Here is a 15604-nt window from a genome sequence, read left to right on the forward strand (position 1 = left end):
TCTTTTATGAATCCTCATATGTTTATAAAGGGATGGGCTCTGACCAAAAGCCCTCCCACATATGCTACATTCAAAAGGCTTCTCTCCAGTATGAGTCCTCTCATGCTGGACAAGGGAAGAACATCGACTAAAGGCTTTCCCACACTCTTTACACTGGAAGGGTCTCTCTCCACTATGTGTGACCTCATGTTGAGTCAGAGATGTGCCATGCCTAAAGGACCTCCCACATAAATTACATCTGTAGGGTTTTTCTCCAGTGTGAATTCTCTGGTGTTGAACAAGGGAAGAGCTGCGCTGGAAAGCTTTCCCACAGAGACTACACTGATAGGGTTTCTCTCCGGTATGAGCATTTTCATGCTGACCAAGGGATGAGCTATGTCTGAAGGCCTTTCCACACACATTACATTCAAAGGGTTTCTCCCCAGTGTGAATTCTCTGGTGTTCAGTAAGCTGTGTCTTCCAGAGGAAGGTTTTTCCACAGTCAGTACATTCATGGTGTTTCTTTCCGGGATAAATTCCCTGATCTGTACCATTGGGGAATCCCTCTCCTTTATGAGTTTTCTCATGTTTACTAAGTGATGATCTATGAATAAAGGCTTTTCTACATTTATTACATTTATAGGGTTTCTTTTTTGCAAGGATATCGTTCTGATTAAGTAAGTCTGAATTATGTCCCAAATTGCTTCCAAGCAGATCATATTCGTTAGGTCTTATTCTTGAAGGAATATTCACTTGTGTAACCAGATCTGTGTTCAATCTAGAATGTTCAACAAATTTACTCTGCTCAGAACTTCCCTCAGGTGTGATTATTTTCTTCTGGGTATATGCATCTGGTCCCAGATGTCTTTTCCAATTCTCCTGGTGCCTCTCTAACTGGCTACTTACATTCCAGGAATCTTCTAATGTGGCATGTGAGAGATCATCTCTGCTAAGGCGTACTTCAGAAATGCCCTGCTGCAGATTTGATGATTTGGCTGTAGGCCTGGTCTCCCAGTCTGAAAAAAATCCAAAGTGCAAGAGTCCCCTATTCCCTCCTGTTGAAACAAACTGCTATGGTAGAAATGAGGAAATGAAAACGGTATAAATTACACATGACTGTTGTGAAATTAGTCCTGTAGCCTGAGGAGAAGATACAAAATGAAGGAAAGGAAGAATGAGGAAAGGTGAGAGTACAGACTGCAGATACACAGTATGTGGTAAGTCAAGAGAATGAGGAAAGCCCATCTAGGAGGACCATTAGGGAACAAGGGAATAAGTGAGCATGAGAGTGTAAGACATAGATACAAATGGAACAGGATCAGAGTCCAGCCTGCAAGGTCCTATCCACTCTTCATGCTTCCTGTCTGTTTTACAAAGCAACACAAAAATCTATCTTCCTACTAAATCCATTTCTTAATTTCTTCAAAGTCACCTCTATGATCCAGGTCTCCTGCAGAGAAAACTTATAGCTATGATTTAACTGATAGATTCTTTGACATTCTTAGAGACCAAGGGCTATAATTCACAAGGTGAGAAAACAGTAGTATTTCAGGAGGCAAATTATCTTTGCACTTACAACTGGGGTTGCAGGTGTACTCTATTTGAGTTCTGGTTCTAAACTCATCTTCTCTCCTGACCAAAAAGGATTTATTTCAATCTGCTTAATAAGCTGACTTTTAAACCGCTGCTTACCTTAGAATACCAAGAGCAGAGAATTAATTTCTAGGTTCAAAGAACTGTAATCTTGAAAAATTACAGGGAAAGAACTTTCTGGGGTTATGGAAATATTACATATTAATAGAAGTTTGGGTTAGGTGGGTGAAAGTATTTGTCAAAACTGAATGAATGGTACAAGTAAGAGTTGTTCATTTCATTGTATGTAGTTAAAAAAGAAAAAGAAAAAAAGACCAAAAACAAATATTGAACTCTAGTTAATGATATGCATGTTAAAGTATAAAGGGGTAAAGTGTACTCATGTCTGCAACCTAATTAGAAATGCATCGAAAAATAAGATGGGTTGATAAATGGATAGATATGTTATAAAGCAAATATAACAAAATGTGAACAACTGTAGTATCTAGGTAGTAGATGTATGGATATTCACTGTACAATTCTTTCAATTTTTCTATATTTTTGAAATTTTTAGTAATAAAATGTTGAGAGGAAAAAAACAATTAAGGAGCTCCAAACTCATTACCCTGGAACCTGACTCAATTCTAAACTTCTGGAACCAGAGAATGCTTTCTATTTTTTTTAGAATCCTTCTCACTGGGACATTCAAGAAAGGCTTGTTGAAAGGAATAAGGAATGAATGAAAAAGTTCTCTCCTTAGCCAAATTCAAAAACCATCAATCAAGAAATTTTTGACTGCCTTCTAGATTCTCTCCAATAGAGAAATACAATAAAAAGACTTTCTCTAGGAACTTGAAATCTAAGAATAGAAACAAGACAATCTTTCAACAATTAAAAAAAAAATCAAACACCGAAAACCATTGGATGGTATATTATTAAATCTGAGTTTGTGTAGCAGAGATAATATAAATGGTACTTATGATCAAGGAAGGAAGAAAATGTATTAGTATATATTATGTTTCATGGATTAGATAGAAAGCATTACCTAATGAGGTAAAGTATATGCTACTTACAAGAATATTAAAAAGAAGTTCAGGGAAGCAGATTTGGCTCAACTGATAGAGCATCTGCCTACCATATGGGAAGTCCAGGGTTCAAACCCAGGGCCTCCTGATCCGTGTGATAAGCTGGCCCACGCACAGTGCTGATGCACGCAAGGAGTGCCGTGCCACGCAGGGGTGTCCCCCGCGTAGGGGAGCCCCCATGTGCAAGGAGTGTGCCCCGTAAGGAGAGCCACCCAGCACAAAAAAAGTACAGCCTGCCCTGGAGTGGCACTGCACACATGGAGAGCTGACACAGCAAGATGAGACATAGAGTCCCAGTGCTGCTGACAAGAACGCAAGCAGACACAGAAGAACACACAGCAAATGGACACAGAGAGCAGACAAGAGGAGAGGCAGAAGAGGGAGAAATAAATAAAAAATAAATAAATCTTAAAAATAAAAAGAAGCTCAACTAAGTTTTATCAGGAATAGAAAGGTAACAATGGAAGTAATGATAGGGAACCATTAAATTGAAGGGGTTTTTATTCCCTATAATTAGGTACAGGGAGTAATAGCAAGATTTTGTCAGATGTGGATGGTTCAAAATCCAGTATGGTCCATAAAGTGATGAATATATAAACAAAATGTGGCACATCCCTACAACAGAATGTTATTTCACAATCAAAAGGAATTAAGAACTGATATGTGGTACAACATGGATGAACCCTGAAAACGTAATGCTAAGAAGCCAGTCACAAAAGGCCACATATTGTATGATTCCATTTATATAAAAGGTCCAGAAGAGGCAAATCCATAGAGATAGAAAGTATATTAATGGTTGCCAGGGCCTGGAAATGGGGAGTGACTGCTAGTGGGTTCAGGGTTTCTTTCTGGGATGATGAAAGTGTTATGAAATTAAATAATGGTGATGGATGCACAAATCTATGAATATGTAAAACCACTGAACTGTACACTTTAAATGAGTGAATGAATTACAATAAAGCTGTTATTAAAAAGAAAGAAAGAAAAAAACCCAGTATGGTTTATAAAAAGAAAAGATGGAGTGAGCAATTCCAAATGGGAATTAGAGTAATCTAAGAACATGGCCTGGTTTAGGATGTTACTAGTGAAAGACAAGATGTTACCTGTAAAAGACAAGAAAATCTAAGATATTTTTCAAAAGAAAATAATCTGGAGAGATCAGATAGAAGAGTTGAAAGTAAACTAAACTGATTATGGTGTCTGGCCTAAAGGATTAGAAACCCAGCAGTCTCTTAATGGGTGAAGGTAGGAATGGTAATGGGCAAGTAGCAAAATGTGCTGGCTGGGAATAAAAGAGAAGTAATTTTAGTTTTTTACATACTCAGTATGAACTGAGCAAGACTTCTGAGAAGAGAGATCCTGTGACAAGTAAAAATGTGGCCAGAGTGCAAGTAAGGAAGATTTCTGAGTCTAAAGCATAAAATTAACAGCTTCAACTACCAGAATGAGGCAAATTATCCTTGCCCTTTCAACTCAGGTTGCAGGTTTAGTCTATTTGAGTTCTGATTTTACACTAATCACCTTTCATAACCAAAAAGGATTATATCCTTTAGGGATATAAAGAATAAGAGGAGGAGGCTGGAGGGTACGTTCCTTAAGGTGGATTCACTCAGGGAGAAAAGCAAGATAAACCAGAAACCTAAAAGCCAAAAAGCACTTAACAAGCAAAGGTAGCAGGAGAGGATGAAACTACAGAAACCATTAAAGGAGACTACCAATCAAATTAGGATAAAAGGGGGACAGAAGGAAGATGGTGTTACTCCCCAAACAGGTGTTTTAGTAGTGTGGTCAGAAAAGAAGTCTGAAGGCAGGTTGTAGAGGGAGGGTAAATCAAGGCTGTGGGTATTTCCTACAAGTCTGGGGCATCTGACAGTGAAAGCAAAAAGACAAAAAGAAGAAGAGACATGGGAGTTCAATTAATTTCTGAATGAGTAAGAAATGGAATCTCTAAATGAAGAAAGAATGAGGATGCCAGAGGAGAAAATAATTCAGTAGTAAACAGGGTTTTGCAGGACAGGTAGAGATGCTTTTCAGAGTTTAGGACAAAAGATTATTTTTAGAAGGGAAGAAGGGGTACCTTTTCCTCTTAAACCTACTAATAGCAGGAGCATCCTGTGGTAGAAGAGACACACAAAAGAGATACCCAGAAGAGCTCAAACCAAATGACTTCAGCTTCTCTTAGCTCTAGGACCTCCTGAGGCAGCAATTCAAAAGCTTATCCCCCTCCTTAAGCTATGCCATTATCTGCATTGTTTCCTACAACTGATTCTTATTCATTTACCTGCACCGAAAGGTCTTTGGACTTCTCCCTCTGATATCCATGGCTCTTCTCCTTGCTCCAATTTGAAGATCACCTCTGGCTTGGAAACTTGATATCCTGCTCATGGGTAAATACACAAGATTTGGTTGTTTGTGCAAGTAGACAAAGAACCCTCCTATAAGTCAGTACTAGTCCTTGGTTCTCAGGAATGCTGAAGGGAAAAAAAGATGCAACTTAAGGAGTCATGTAATCAAAGTATCTCTTTCCAGTTCTGCAAAATATAGCCCTTTTGCTTGACAGCAGGGTCAAAACCCATAAAGCTGGGTTACAAAAAGATTAACAAGCTCAGACCCCTGAACACCCTGTTCACAGTTACCTAAGATAAGAGTACCACAACTTTAGCAGTTGAGAAAGGAAAGACCTACTAATAGGTAAGACACTGGGGGAAGAGGTCCTTACCAAGAGAAACCAGGTGGCTGTAGTTCTCCAGCATTACATCCTTGTACAAGGTCCTCTGAGCAGGGTCCACGTGGTACCATTCTTCCTGTGTGAAGTTCACAGCCACATCTTTGAATGTCACTGATTCCTGTAGGACCACATTCAAGCTCAATGAGAGATCAACTCCACAAATGTCCCCACAGCAATACTGGGCACACACCATAGGATCGATTAGAAGTATGATCACATATTTAATGTTCTGAGGGAGCAATATGGGCTATATACACTGGTTGTTTACAGATTTTTGTATAGGGTCTAGTTTGGCAGGCAGGGCAACCATGAGGGCCAAATGTCCTCCAAGCCTGTATCTCTATTTAGCTCTCTTCTTGTTTTCTTCAAAGTCAAGTCTTTTTATACTACCACCCTTACCTTGCTGCCCATTTCCTTCCCTTATAGAAGCATTACAAAATTTAAATATGGGGAAGCAGAGTTGGCTCAACAGATGGAGCGTCCACCTACCACATGGAGCTCAAACCCAGGGCCTCCTGACCTGTGTGGTGAACTGGCCTACATGCCGTGCTGATGTGTGCAAGGAGTGCTGTGCTACACAGTCCCCTGTGTAGGGGAGCCCCACGTGCAAGGAGTGTGCCCTGTAAGGAGAGCCGCCCTGCGGGAAGAAAGCACGGCCTGCCCTGGTGTGGCGCCACACACAGAGAGCTGACGCAGCAAGATGATGCAATAAAAAGAGACACAGATTCCCGGTGCCGCTGACAAGAATTCAAGCGGACACAGAAAAACACACAGCAAATGGACACAGAGAGCAGACAACAGGGTGGGGGGAGAGAAATTTAAAAAAAAATCTAAATATGGTGTGGAGTAAAAAGTGACAGCCTTCCCTTACCCCCATCACCAACCCCACATTACACATTATTTATTATTATTATTTTTAGGAGGTACCAGAGCTTGAACCCAGGACCTCGTATATGTGAAGCAGGTGCTCAACCACAGAGCCACACCTGCTCTCCTAAGGCAGACATTTTAAATTGGGTTGTGGAAATTAACGCTCTATCCTCACTGCATACCATGTCCTCTAAACACACAACCGCTATGGTTTAGTAATAGTTATCTGCCAACTTGGATTCCTTTGCTCTGGTCCCCATATTTAACACATGTCCTCCTGCTTTTTACTCTGTATCCCCAAAGAGGTTCCACTAATGGTAAAGAATATGCTCACCAGTAAACAAATATCTAGTCCAAGTCATACATCATTTCTTTTTTTTTTTTCATACATCATTCCTTGCCTTGACAGGATTAACAACTAGCCTCCATTTTCTACTCTTTTTCCTACACACCATCAGCTACTTCTCTAAAACACACAAATTTGACCATACTCACAAACCCTTAACTTATTTCCACTTTTTCTTCTTTGTACCATCAACTCTTTAATCCATGCCACCATCATCTCTTCCATGGACTATTGCTACAATTTCCTAACCAGTCTCTCTTTTTCCATGCTTACCCCCTAACCAAGTCTAGTTTCCACACATCAACCAGAGTGTTATTGTTAAAACTTGTCAGTTCATGTCATTCCTCTACTTAACAACCCACCAATGACATCCCAATTCACTCCCGATAAGAGTCAAAGTCGTCACAGAGCCTATATGGCCCTTCAAAATTTGGCTCCCTACTACCTCCCTGTGGCAGTTTGAGATTATTTATGAACCCCAGAAAAGAGGAGGATTATGTTTGTAAACTGGTTGTTCCTCTGGGCATGATATCCTTTCATTTTATTAGAGTCAGGTGAGATATCTTTGATTAAATTATGTTAAGATTAGGGCTGTGATTTGACCATGTCAGTAGAATGTAATCAGGTTAAGTCTCCACCCCCTTGGGCTGATATAAACGGGCACCTGCTCAAGAAGACAGAGAAGGGAAATGGACTTGGCCCAGTGGTTAGGGTGTCCGTCTACCACATGGGAGGTCCTCTACCACATGGGAGGTCCGAGGTTCAAACCCCGGGCCTCCTTGACCCGTGTGGAGCTGGCCCATGCGCAGTGCTGATGCGTGCAAGGAGTGCCGCGCCACGCAGGGGTGTCTTCCGCGTAGGGGAGCCCCACGCGCAAGGAGTGCGCCCCATAAGGAGAGCCGCCCAACGCGAAAGTGCAGCCTGCCCAGGAATGGCGCCGCCCACACTTCCCGTGCTGCTGACGACAACAGAAGCGGACAAAGAAAGAAGACGCAGCAAATAGACACAGAGAACAGACAACCGGGGGGGGGGGGAATTAAATTAAATTAATCTTTTAATAAATAAATAAATAAAAGAAGACAGAGAAGATATGGGAAAATAGAGAGCTCCATAGACATGGCAGAGGAGAGAATTGGATCATTTCGGTCCTGCCGTGTGACAAGAAGGCTCAAACAGCTAAAGCCCTGGGAAGAGAGACAAGCCCTATGCAAGCCTACAGCTAAGATTGGAAGAAGCTGGGACCATGGAGCCTTAAGAGGAAGAAGGAAGGAAAGACCAGGCAGAGATCTCCTGTCATCTTGCTTCAACATGTGGCAACAGACTTTGGTGAAAAATCAGCCTTGAGTTGGACTCTTTAGGGCCTTGTAAATGTAAGCTTTTACCCCAAATAAATACCCTTTATAAAAGCCAACAGATTTCTGGTACTTTGCATCAGCACCCCTTTGGCTAACACACTTGCTGACCTCATCTGGAAACTCACCTCCTTCTTACTGCTCTCCTCTTCCCTCACCCTGCCCTCCTATGATTCCTGGAATACAGTTAGCATGTATCTGTCTCAGAGCTTTTGCTGACTGTTCCCTTGTTTAGCTCTTTGCTCAAATGTCACCTTATCAGGGCAACTTCCCCTAACCACCCCACATAAAATAGCACCCCTATCCTGCACTGTCACTCTCTGTGATATTTTTCTTCTTCATAGCCCTGACCACCTAACATATCAGATTACTTGTTTATAGTCTGTATTCTACACCGGAGAGTAAACTCCAAGAGAACAGGTACATTACCTTAAGTTCAATCTCCACTGCCTAGAACAGGCCTGGTATGGAATAAGTACTCTACAGTATTTAGTAAATATTTGTCTTGAGATGAAAAGTAAGATTCCATAGTATGACCTTCAGAACCCTTCATGACCTAGTTCCCACCTTAAACCCACAGGCCCATCTCTGGCTTCGCTTCCTCTTATAAAACATAATTTGGCTGTACGGAAGAGTTATAGTTCCTTGAAACCAAATGCTCTCTTCCACCTTTGCAAGTGCTGCTTCAAAATGTTCAGCCTGCCCTCCTCTGCCTGGCTAACATTTACTTTCTCACTAAGACTTGGCTAAGGTCTCTCCTCTGGGGCTCCATTCCTACCCCCAGGTCTGAGCTAAGTGCTCTACCATATCCCCACAGCTTCCATCTCTGGACATCTCTCTAGCACAGCCCTTAATTCACTAAATTATGGGTGTCTGTTTACCTATTGGTTAGTGCCACCATATTCTGTGCTCCTGGAGGGTCAAGACCTTTTCTCAGAATCACCAGAGGCCAGGACCAGTCTGGTACATAAAAGACAATCTAAAGTTTGTAAAAATAAACAGGTAAAATGTCCTTTGAAATCCTTGATGTAAGTTAGCCACTCTGAGTTAGATCAATGTTAGGCTACTCCCAAGGTTTCAGGTCATACCTGGTACTGTAATAAAATGATCCAGAAACACTTAAGACAGCTACCCACCCCTTTCCTTCAGATATAACTGGGCCTCATTATCAACCCTTTTAAAAAATCGACAAGATTATCAAGAGGTATCAGATGTTCCATTTCCTCATGCTGACATAAAAGGGACCTTGGCCAAACAGAGGGGCCCAAAGCATAGAACTATTAACAGCATACACTAAATTGAGAAGACTCAATTTCATGGGCTCCTAAAAGGCTCCATGTTTAATAAATATGTACATATTAAGGCAAATCACAGATCTCCCGGAGATCCAATTTTCTCATCTAGAATATGAATTCCCTGAACTGGAGAAATAAGTTTTAAAAGCAGAAGAGGTGAAAGGGCACTTCCAGAGAGGACAACATGTACAAATATTAAAACACACTTCTTCCAATTCTATTATACACTAACTATAGTTTGTGGAGAAAGAGGCTCAAACTGAAACTCAGAAATGCACTTTGCAAAGCTGAAAACGAGAGAATGGTAGCTGATGAATAAAAATTATCTAATTTATAAAAAGTATCACTTCTAAGACCTAAGTTAGCTTGTCCAAATAGGATATATTATATTTATTGCTTAGGTACAGTATAGGATTTTCTTCTCTAATACGAGTTATCCTTCAAAAACAGCTCAAATCCTCCCTTGCCAAGGATGGCATTAAACCAGGCAATAGCGTTCTAGATCTACAGTCTAATATGGCAGCCATTGGCCACATGTGGCTATTGAACACTTGAAATGTGGCTCATTCAAATTGGGATGTGCTGTCAATATAAAATATATATTAGATTTTGAAGACCTAGTCCAAAAAAAAAAAGAGAATGTAAACTAGCTCATTAATAATGTTTATATACTGATTACATGTTGAAATAATATTTTGTATATTAGGTTAAAAGACATAATTTCACCTGTTTCTTTTTACTTCTTAAAAATGGCTAATAGAAAGTTAAAAATTACATACATAGCTTGCATTATAGTTCTTTTATATAGCACTGTTCTAGATTGTCTCCCAGCCACAGACTTCTCTTCACCCCAGACCATCATCTTCGGGCTACTGAATCATCTTTCTCTCAAACTTTGCCTCCCCCCATCCAGCCCATACTTCTACCACATAGACTCTGCCATTCATTCCCTGATCACATAATTTCCTTTTGGGTCTTTTTGTCTTTGTACATCCTATACTGACCATAATGCACTTTCTTCCCTCAATTCTACAGGACAAGTTCGTGGTCATCCTTGTAGAACAAGTTCAATGTTTCCTTTCCTTTTAGTTTTTCCAGATCCTCCCATCCTGCCTGTCCCTGTCAGCCTTGATGTACATCTTCATTTTAAAACTATAGTTGTTTATTTACATGTCTTTCTCCATCAACAATTTCTCAGACTTCTTGAGTACAGAGACTACATCCTTTTCCTCAGTATCCTCAACACCAAGCATGCTGGGATTTCCCAAAATCACTTGGGCAACTTTTCTAAATTACTCATGCCTGGATGGTCCTGTCAAGTATCTCCTCATGTGATTGATCATAAAAGAGCAAAAGCTAATATTTACTGAACACTCACAACAGACAGGCACTGAGCTAGGTCATTTATGTGCATGCTTTCACTAAATGTTCTCATTGAACCTTCACCACAGCCCCACCGGAAGCAGCTGCCACTTCCTGACTGGTTCTGAAATGTGGCTCAGGTTAGGAACCACTACCAGGCATACAGCAGGCACTACAGAAATGACTGCTGAGTGAACAAATAGATAGTCTGGGTAAGTCTGACAGAAGGAAGTGAGGAGCCATTTTGAGGATAAAAACAATTTATATTAGCGAACTAAATTCTTGGATTGTAAAAAGCAGAGCCAAAGTGAAAATGATGGCATCAATAACCAAAACTAAAAGCTGGCTCCTTTTAAACATTAGCCAAACAGAAAAATCTCTACAAATTTTATCAAAATGAAATAAAAAGAAATTCGTTTAAAGATAAGGGAATAAACAAGACCATAAAATACAGAGCAGTATGTTAAAAAATGTGACAATCTTAATGAAATGGACAATTTTTAAATTCTAAATTACCAAAGCTGCCACACAAAAAAAGTAGAAAACTTAGTAACTGAGGAGGAAACAGAGAAAATTGTCCTCAACTATTTGATAGTTTTTTCAAAAGATAAGAAAAAAAGAAAAGCAATCTGAATGTTTCTACCAATTAAGGATAACTATGACACCAAAACTTGTCAAACCACTCACACATACTCTCATGGCTATCTCACTATATACAGACAACTTTTAATTGTATTTTGAAAGAATAATTTATGTAACTAAATGAGATATAATTTGTAATAGTAAAAAATTAGGAACAACCTAAATTTCCAACCTACATGGTTAAATAAATTTGGTACACTCATGCAAAGAAATATGATATAGCCATTAAAAGAGATAAATAACAGGAAAAATATTCATTAAAAATGTTATGAAATTTAAAATAAACTATGATTGAAAATGTTTAAGAGAAAAAACATGCATGGGGGAGAAAAAGGAAATTCATTAAAACTTACAAGAGGAGTGGGTGTAGCTCAGTGGTTGAGTTCAATCCCCTGTACTTCCTAAAATAAACAAACAAAAAAACCACAACACAACACAAACAGATAAAGAATTGCTAAAGGAGAGGGATCCCTGTTCCAGAGAGAGAAGAGTAACACCTTTGCATATACTGGGATGCTTGTATATCAGTGATAATCTATCTGGCACAAGTCTAAAGACTGAACCAGGAAACTTGTCTCAGAGTTTGCCCTCCAGAGTTTTTCCCGAAGGTAGATAAGTAGACTGAAGATAGCTAAAGGATAGCAAGAAACAATTAAACCAAAGCAGCCTGCCACAAAGGACTGTCTGCATTAAGCCACATAATAGAGCACCTAGGAGGGGGAGGGGAAGGGTCTATTTCAAGAGGTGTATGGGGATATTCTACCTCCTATAAATAGGGGAATTCCCAAAGCCACTAATAAACCCAGGAAAGAAGCAGGCTCCACAGCTCTATCCAGGCTCAAAGAAGACAGAGGACCTGCGCTCGCATTCACCTCCTGCTAATTTTCCAGATAAAAGGCATAAGCTCTGAAGGAAACCACCAGCAAAGCACAGCCTACTTAAAAAGACTGTGAAAGGTGCTTTTTGCTTTGGTTTGTCTGTTTTTGATAGATCCTGACACTCAAGGAAATCTGTCATATTACTAGCTGGATATAATCTCAGGGAACAGACAGCTCAGAGACAAAATCCCAGAGCTAATAGTTTAAAGGACCAGATTTTGGGTATACTGAAAGACTGAAGAAAGACTTAAAAAAAAAAAAAATCCTCAATATGCTTGAGATAAAGGAAAACATGGAGAAAGAACTCATGAATTGGTTATAGTAGCAAAACATTGTGAACACAATTAACAGCCATGAACTATATATCTGAATATAGTTAAAAGGGGAAAATTTTAGATTGTGTATATGTTAATAGAATACAAATTTACCAATTAAGGATAACTATGACACCAAAACTTGTCAAACCACTCACACATAAAAAATAAGACTGTACAACACAGTGAACCCTACTGTGAACAATGGACCATAATTAATAGTACAATTATAAAAATGTTCTTTCATCAATTTTAACAAATGTACTATACTAATGCAAGGTGTTAATAATACGATAGTATATGGGAACTCTGTATTTTATGCATGATTTTTCAGTAAACCTACAACTTCTCTAATAAATAATAATAATAGTAATAAAATATATGAGTCAGAATAGGAAGCAAGTATTTCCAAGGAAAAAAATTTAATTTTAGACACATTTCTGGATGTTGGTCTTGAAGGCTAAGTGCTTTCCTGAAGTCTCTTTCTCTACCTTGGTCTTTATTTGCTCACAGAGTAGACGGTCAAAAAACTATTGGTTGACTGACAACCTCACTTGGTAAAGAAAATTAAAATAAAATAGACACAAGTTAAAGAAAGAAAAACAACAAACTAATAGATACGAGGAAAACAATGAACAATATAAAATCTCTCTGAGAGTCTAAATAGGAACCAAACAGAAATACTGGAGCTGAAGAATACAATAAATGAAATGAAAAATTCCTTAGAGGGTTTCAACACCAGATTAGAGGTGGCAGAAGAAAGAATCAGTGATCTCAAAGACAATTGCAATGATTCAGTCTGAAGAGGAGAAAGAAAAAAGAATTTTAATAAGCAAGTAGAGCCTAGAGATCTATGGGACACCATCAACAACACAAATATACAGCAATACATAAGGAGTCTCAGAAGAAAAAGAAAGACAGAAAGAGGCAGAAGGAATTTTGAAAGAAATACTGGTAGAAAACTTTCCAAATGTAACAAAAGATCTGAATATGCATATTCAAGAAAACAAACTCCAAACAGGATTAACTCAAAGAGAATCACACCAAGAAACTGTCCAATGCCAAGGACAAGGTAAGAGCTCTGAAAGCTGCAATAGAAAAGCAATGAGTTATGTAAAAGGAAATCCCAATAAGATTAAATGCTCATTTCTCATCATAAACCATGGAGGCAAAATGACAGCAGGAGAAAATATTTCAAGTGCTTAAAGAAAATAGTAATTGCCAACCAAGAATTTTATATCTAATGATAAATCTATGGTTTTGGAGATATAATATATAATAATGTATAACAAGTATAACAAAAAGATGAGGGACAGAGGGGTACAGGAACAGTGTGTGTATATGCTACAGAAGATAAGTTGTTATCAAATCAAGTATGATTGTTACAGATTTAAGATGTCAAATATTAATCCCAGTAACCACAAGAAAAACATGAAAAACATATTCAAAAAGAAATGAAAAGGGACTCAAAATGGTACAATGCAAAAAAAAAAAAAAATCAGAAGGAAGTCTTGCATTATCAGTCATTACTTTAAATGTAAATGAATTAAACTCTCAGTCAAAAGGCAGAGACTGGCAGAATGAATAAAAAACCACAACCCAACTATATGCTATTTAGAGAGCCTTACCTTAAATTCAAAGACACAGGTCAGTTGAAAGTGCAAGGATGTAAAAAATATACAGACCATGCAAATTTTGCAACCAAAAGAGAATGTGGGTAGCTATATTAATATCAGATAAAACAAACTTTAAGTCAAAAACTGTTATGAGAACAAAGAAGGTCACTATATATTGATAATGAGGTCAATTCAACAAGACGACATATTATAAACATAGATGAATGTAATGGCAGAGCCCCAAAATACATGCAACATTGATACAGATGAAGGGATAAATAGATGTTTCTACATTAAGAGTAGGAGACTTCAATACACCACTTTCAATAATGGCCAGAACATCAAGACAGAAGATCAGTAAGGAAATAAAACACTTGAACAATATTCTAAACCAGCTAGATCTAACAGACATACATAGAACACAACACCCAACAGCAGGAGAATGCACATTCTCTAGTGCACATGGATCTTTTTCCAGGATAGACTATATGTTGGGTCAGAAAACAACTCTCAATAATTTAAAAAATATTGAAATCATAGTGTGTATCATCTCTGACCACAATAGAATGAAGCTAAAAATTAATAACAGAGGGAGAACTGGAAAATTCACAAGTATAGGAAATTAAACAATATACTCTTAAAGCAATAGTTCAAGAAGAAATCATAAGGGAAATTAAAAAATAGCTTGAGGAATATGAAAATGAAAACAGAACATACCAAAACTTATGAGACATGGCAAAGGCAGTATTGAGAGGGAAATATATAGCTCTAAATACTGACATTAAAAAAGAAGATCTCAAACCAAAGTACTAACCTCACAATTAGAGGATCTAGAAAAAGAAAAGCAAATGAAACCCAGAGTAATCAGAAGCAAGGAAGTTACAAAGATTAGAGAAGAGATAAATGAAATAGAGAATTAAAACAATAGAATCAACAAAACCAAACCTTGGTTCTTTGAAAAGATCAATAAAATTGACAAACCTTTTACCAGACAAAGAAAAATGAGAGAAATAAAGTAACTAAAATCAGAAATAAAATGGGTTGAGCATTATTACTGACCCCACAGGAAAAAAAAAAAGCTTATGAGAGAACACTATAAAAGAAGTGTATGCCAAAAACTGATAACGTAGTTGAAGTGGACAAATTCCTAGAAACACACAAACTGTCTACAAACCACCTACACTGACTCAAGAAGAAACAAGATCTCAACAGACCAATAATTAGTAAAGAGACTAAATCAGTCATCAAAAACCTCCCAAAAAAGAAATGTCCAGGACCAGATGGCTTCATAGGTGAATTCTACTACCAAACATTCCAAGACGAAGTAACACCAATCCTGCTCAAATTCTTCCAAAAAAACTGAAGAAAAAGGAACACTCCATAATTCATTCTATGAGGCCAATATCACCCTAATACCAAAGCCAGATAAAGGTACCATAAGAAAATTACAGAACAATATCCTTTATAAATATAGATATAAAAATCCTCACAATATACTAGCAAACCAATCCAACAGCATATTAAAAGAATTAATCAAGTGGGATTTATCCTAGGTATTCAAGGGT

The 15604-nt window shown here is 38.3% G+C and overlaps 1 protein-coding gene across 1 annotated transcript in view; it reads right to left on the reverse strand.

The window, feature by feature from the left end:
- Positions 1–15604, reverse strand: part of ZFP90 (ZFP90 zinc finger protein) — a 46104-nt gene that overhangs the window by 23219 nt on the left and 7281 nt on the right. The window contains exons 3-5 of the mRNA XM_071209113.1: positions 5356–5482; positions 4918–5013; positions 886–995 (exon numbers count right to left, since the gene is read on the reverse strand). Coding sequence (XP_071065214.1) covers positions 886–995; positions 4918–5013; positions 5356–5482 — 333 coding nt within the window. The remainder of the gene's footprint in view (positions 1–885; positions 996–4917; positions 5014–5355; positions 5483–15604) is intronic.

The sequence above is a fragment of the Dasypus novemcinctus genome, chromosome 18 (assembly GCF_030445035.2).
Source record: "Dasypus novemcinctus isolate mDasNov1 chromosome 18, mDasNov1.1.hap2, whole genome shotgun sequence".
In the NCBI taxonomy this organism is placed as follows: Eukaryota; Metazoa; Chordata; class Mammalia; order Cingulata; family Dasypodidae; genus Dasypus; species Dasypus novemcinctus.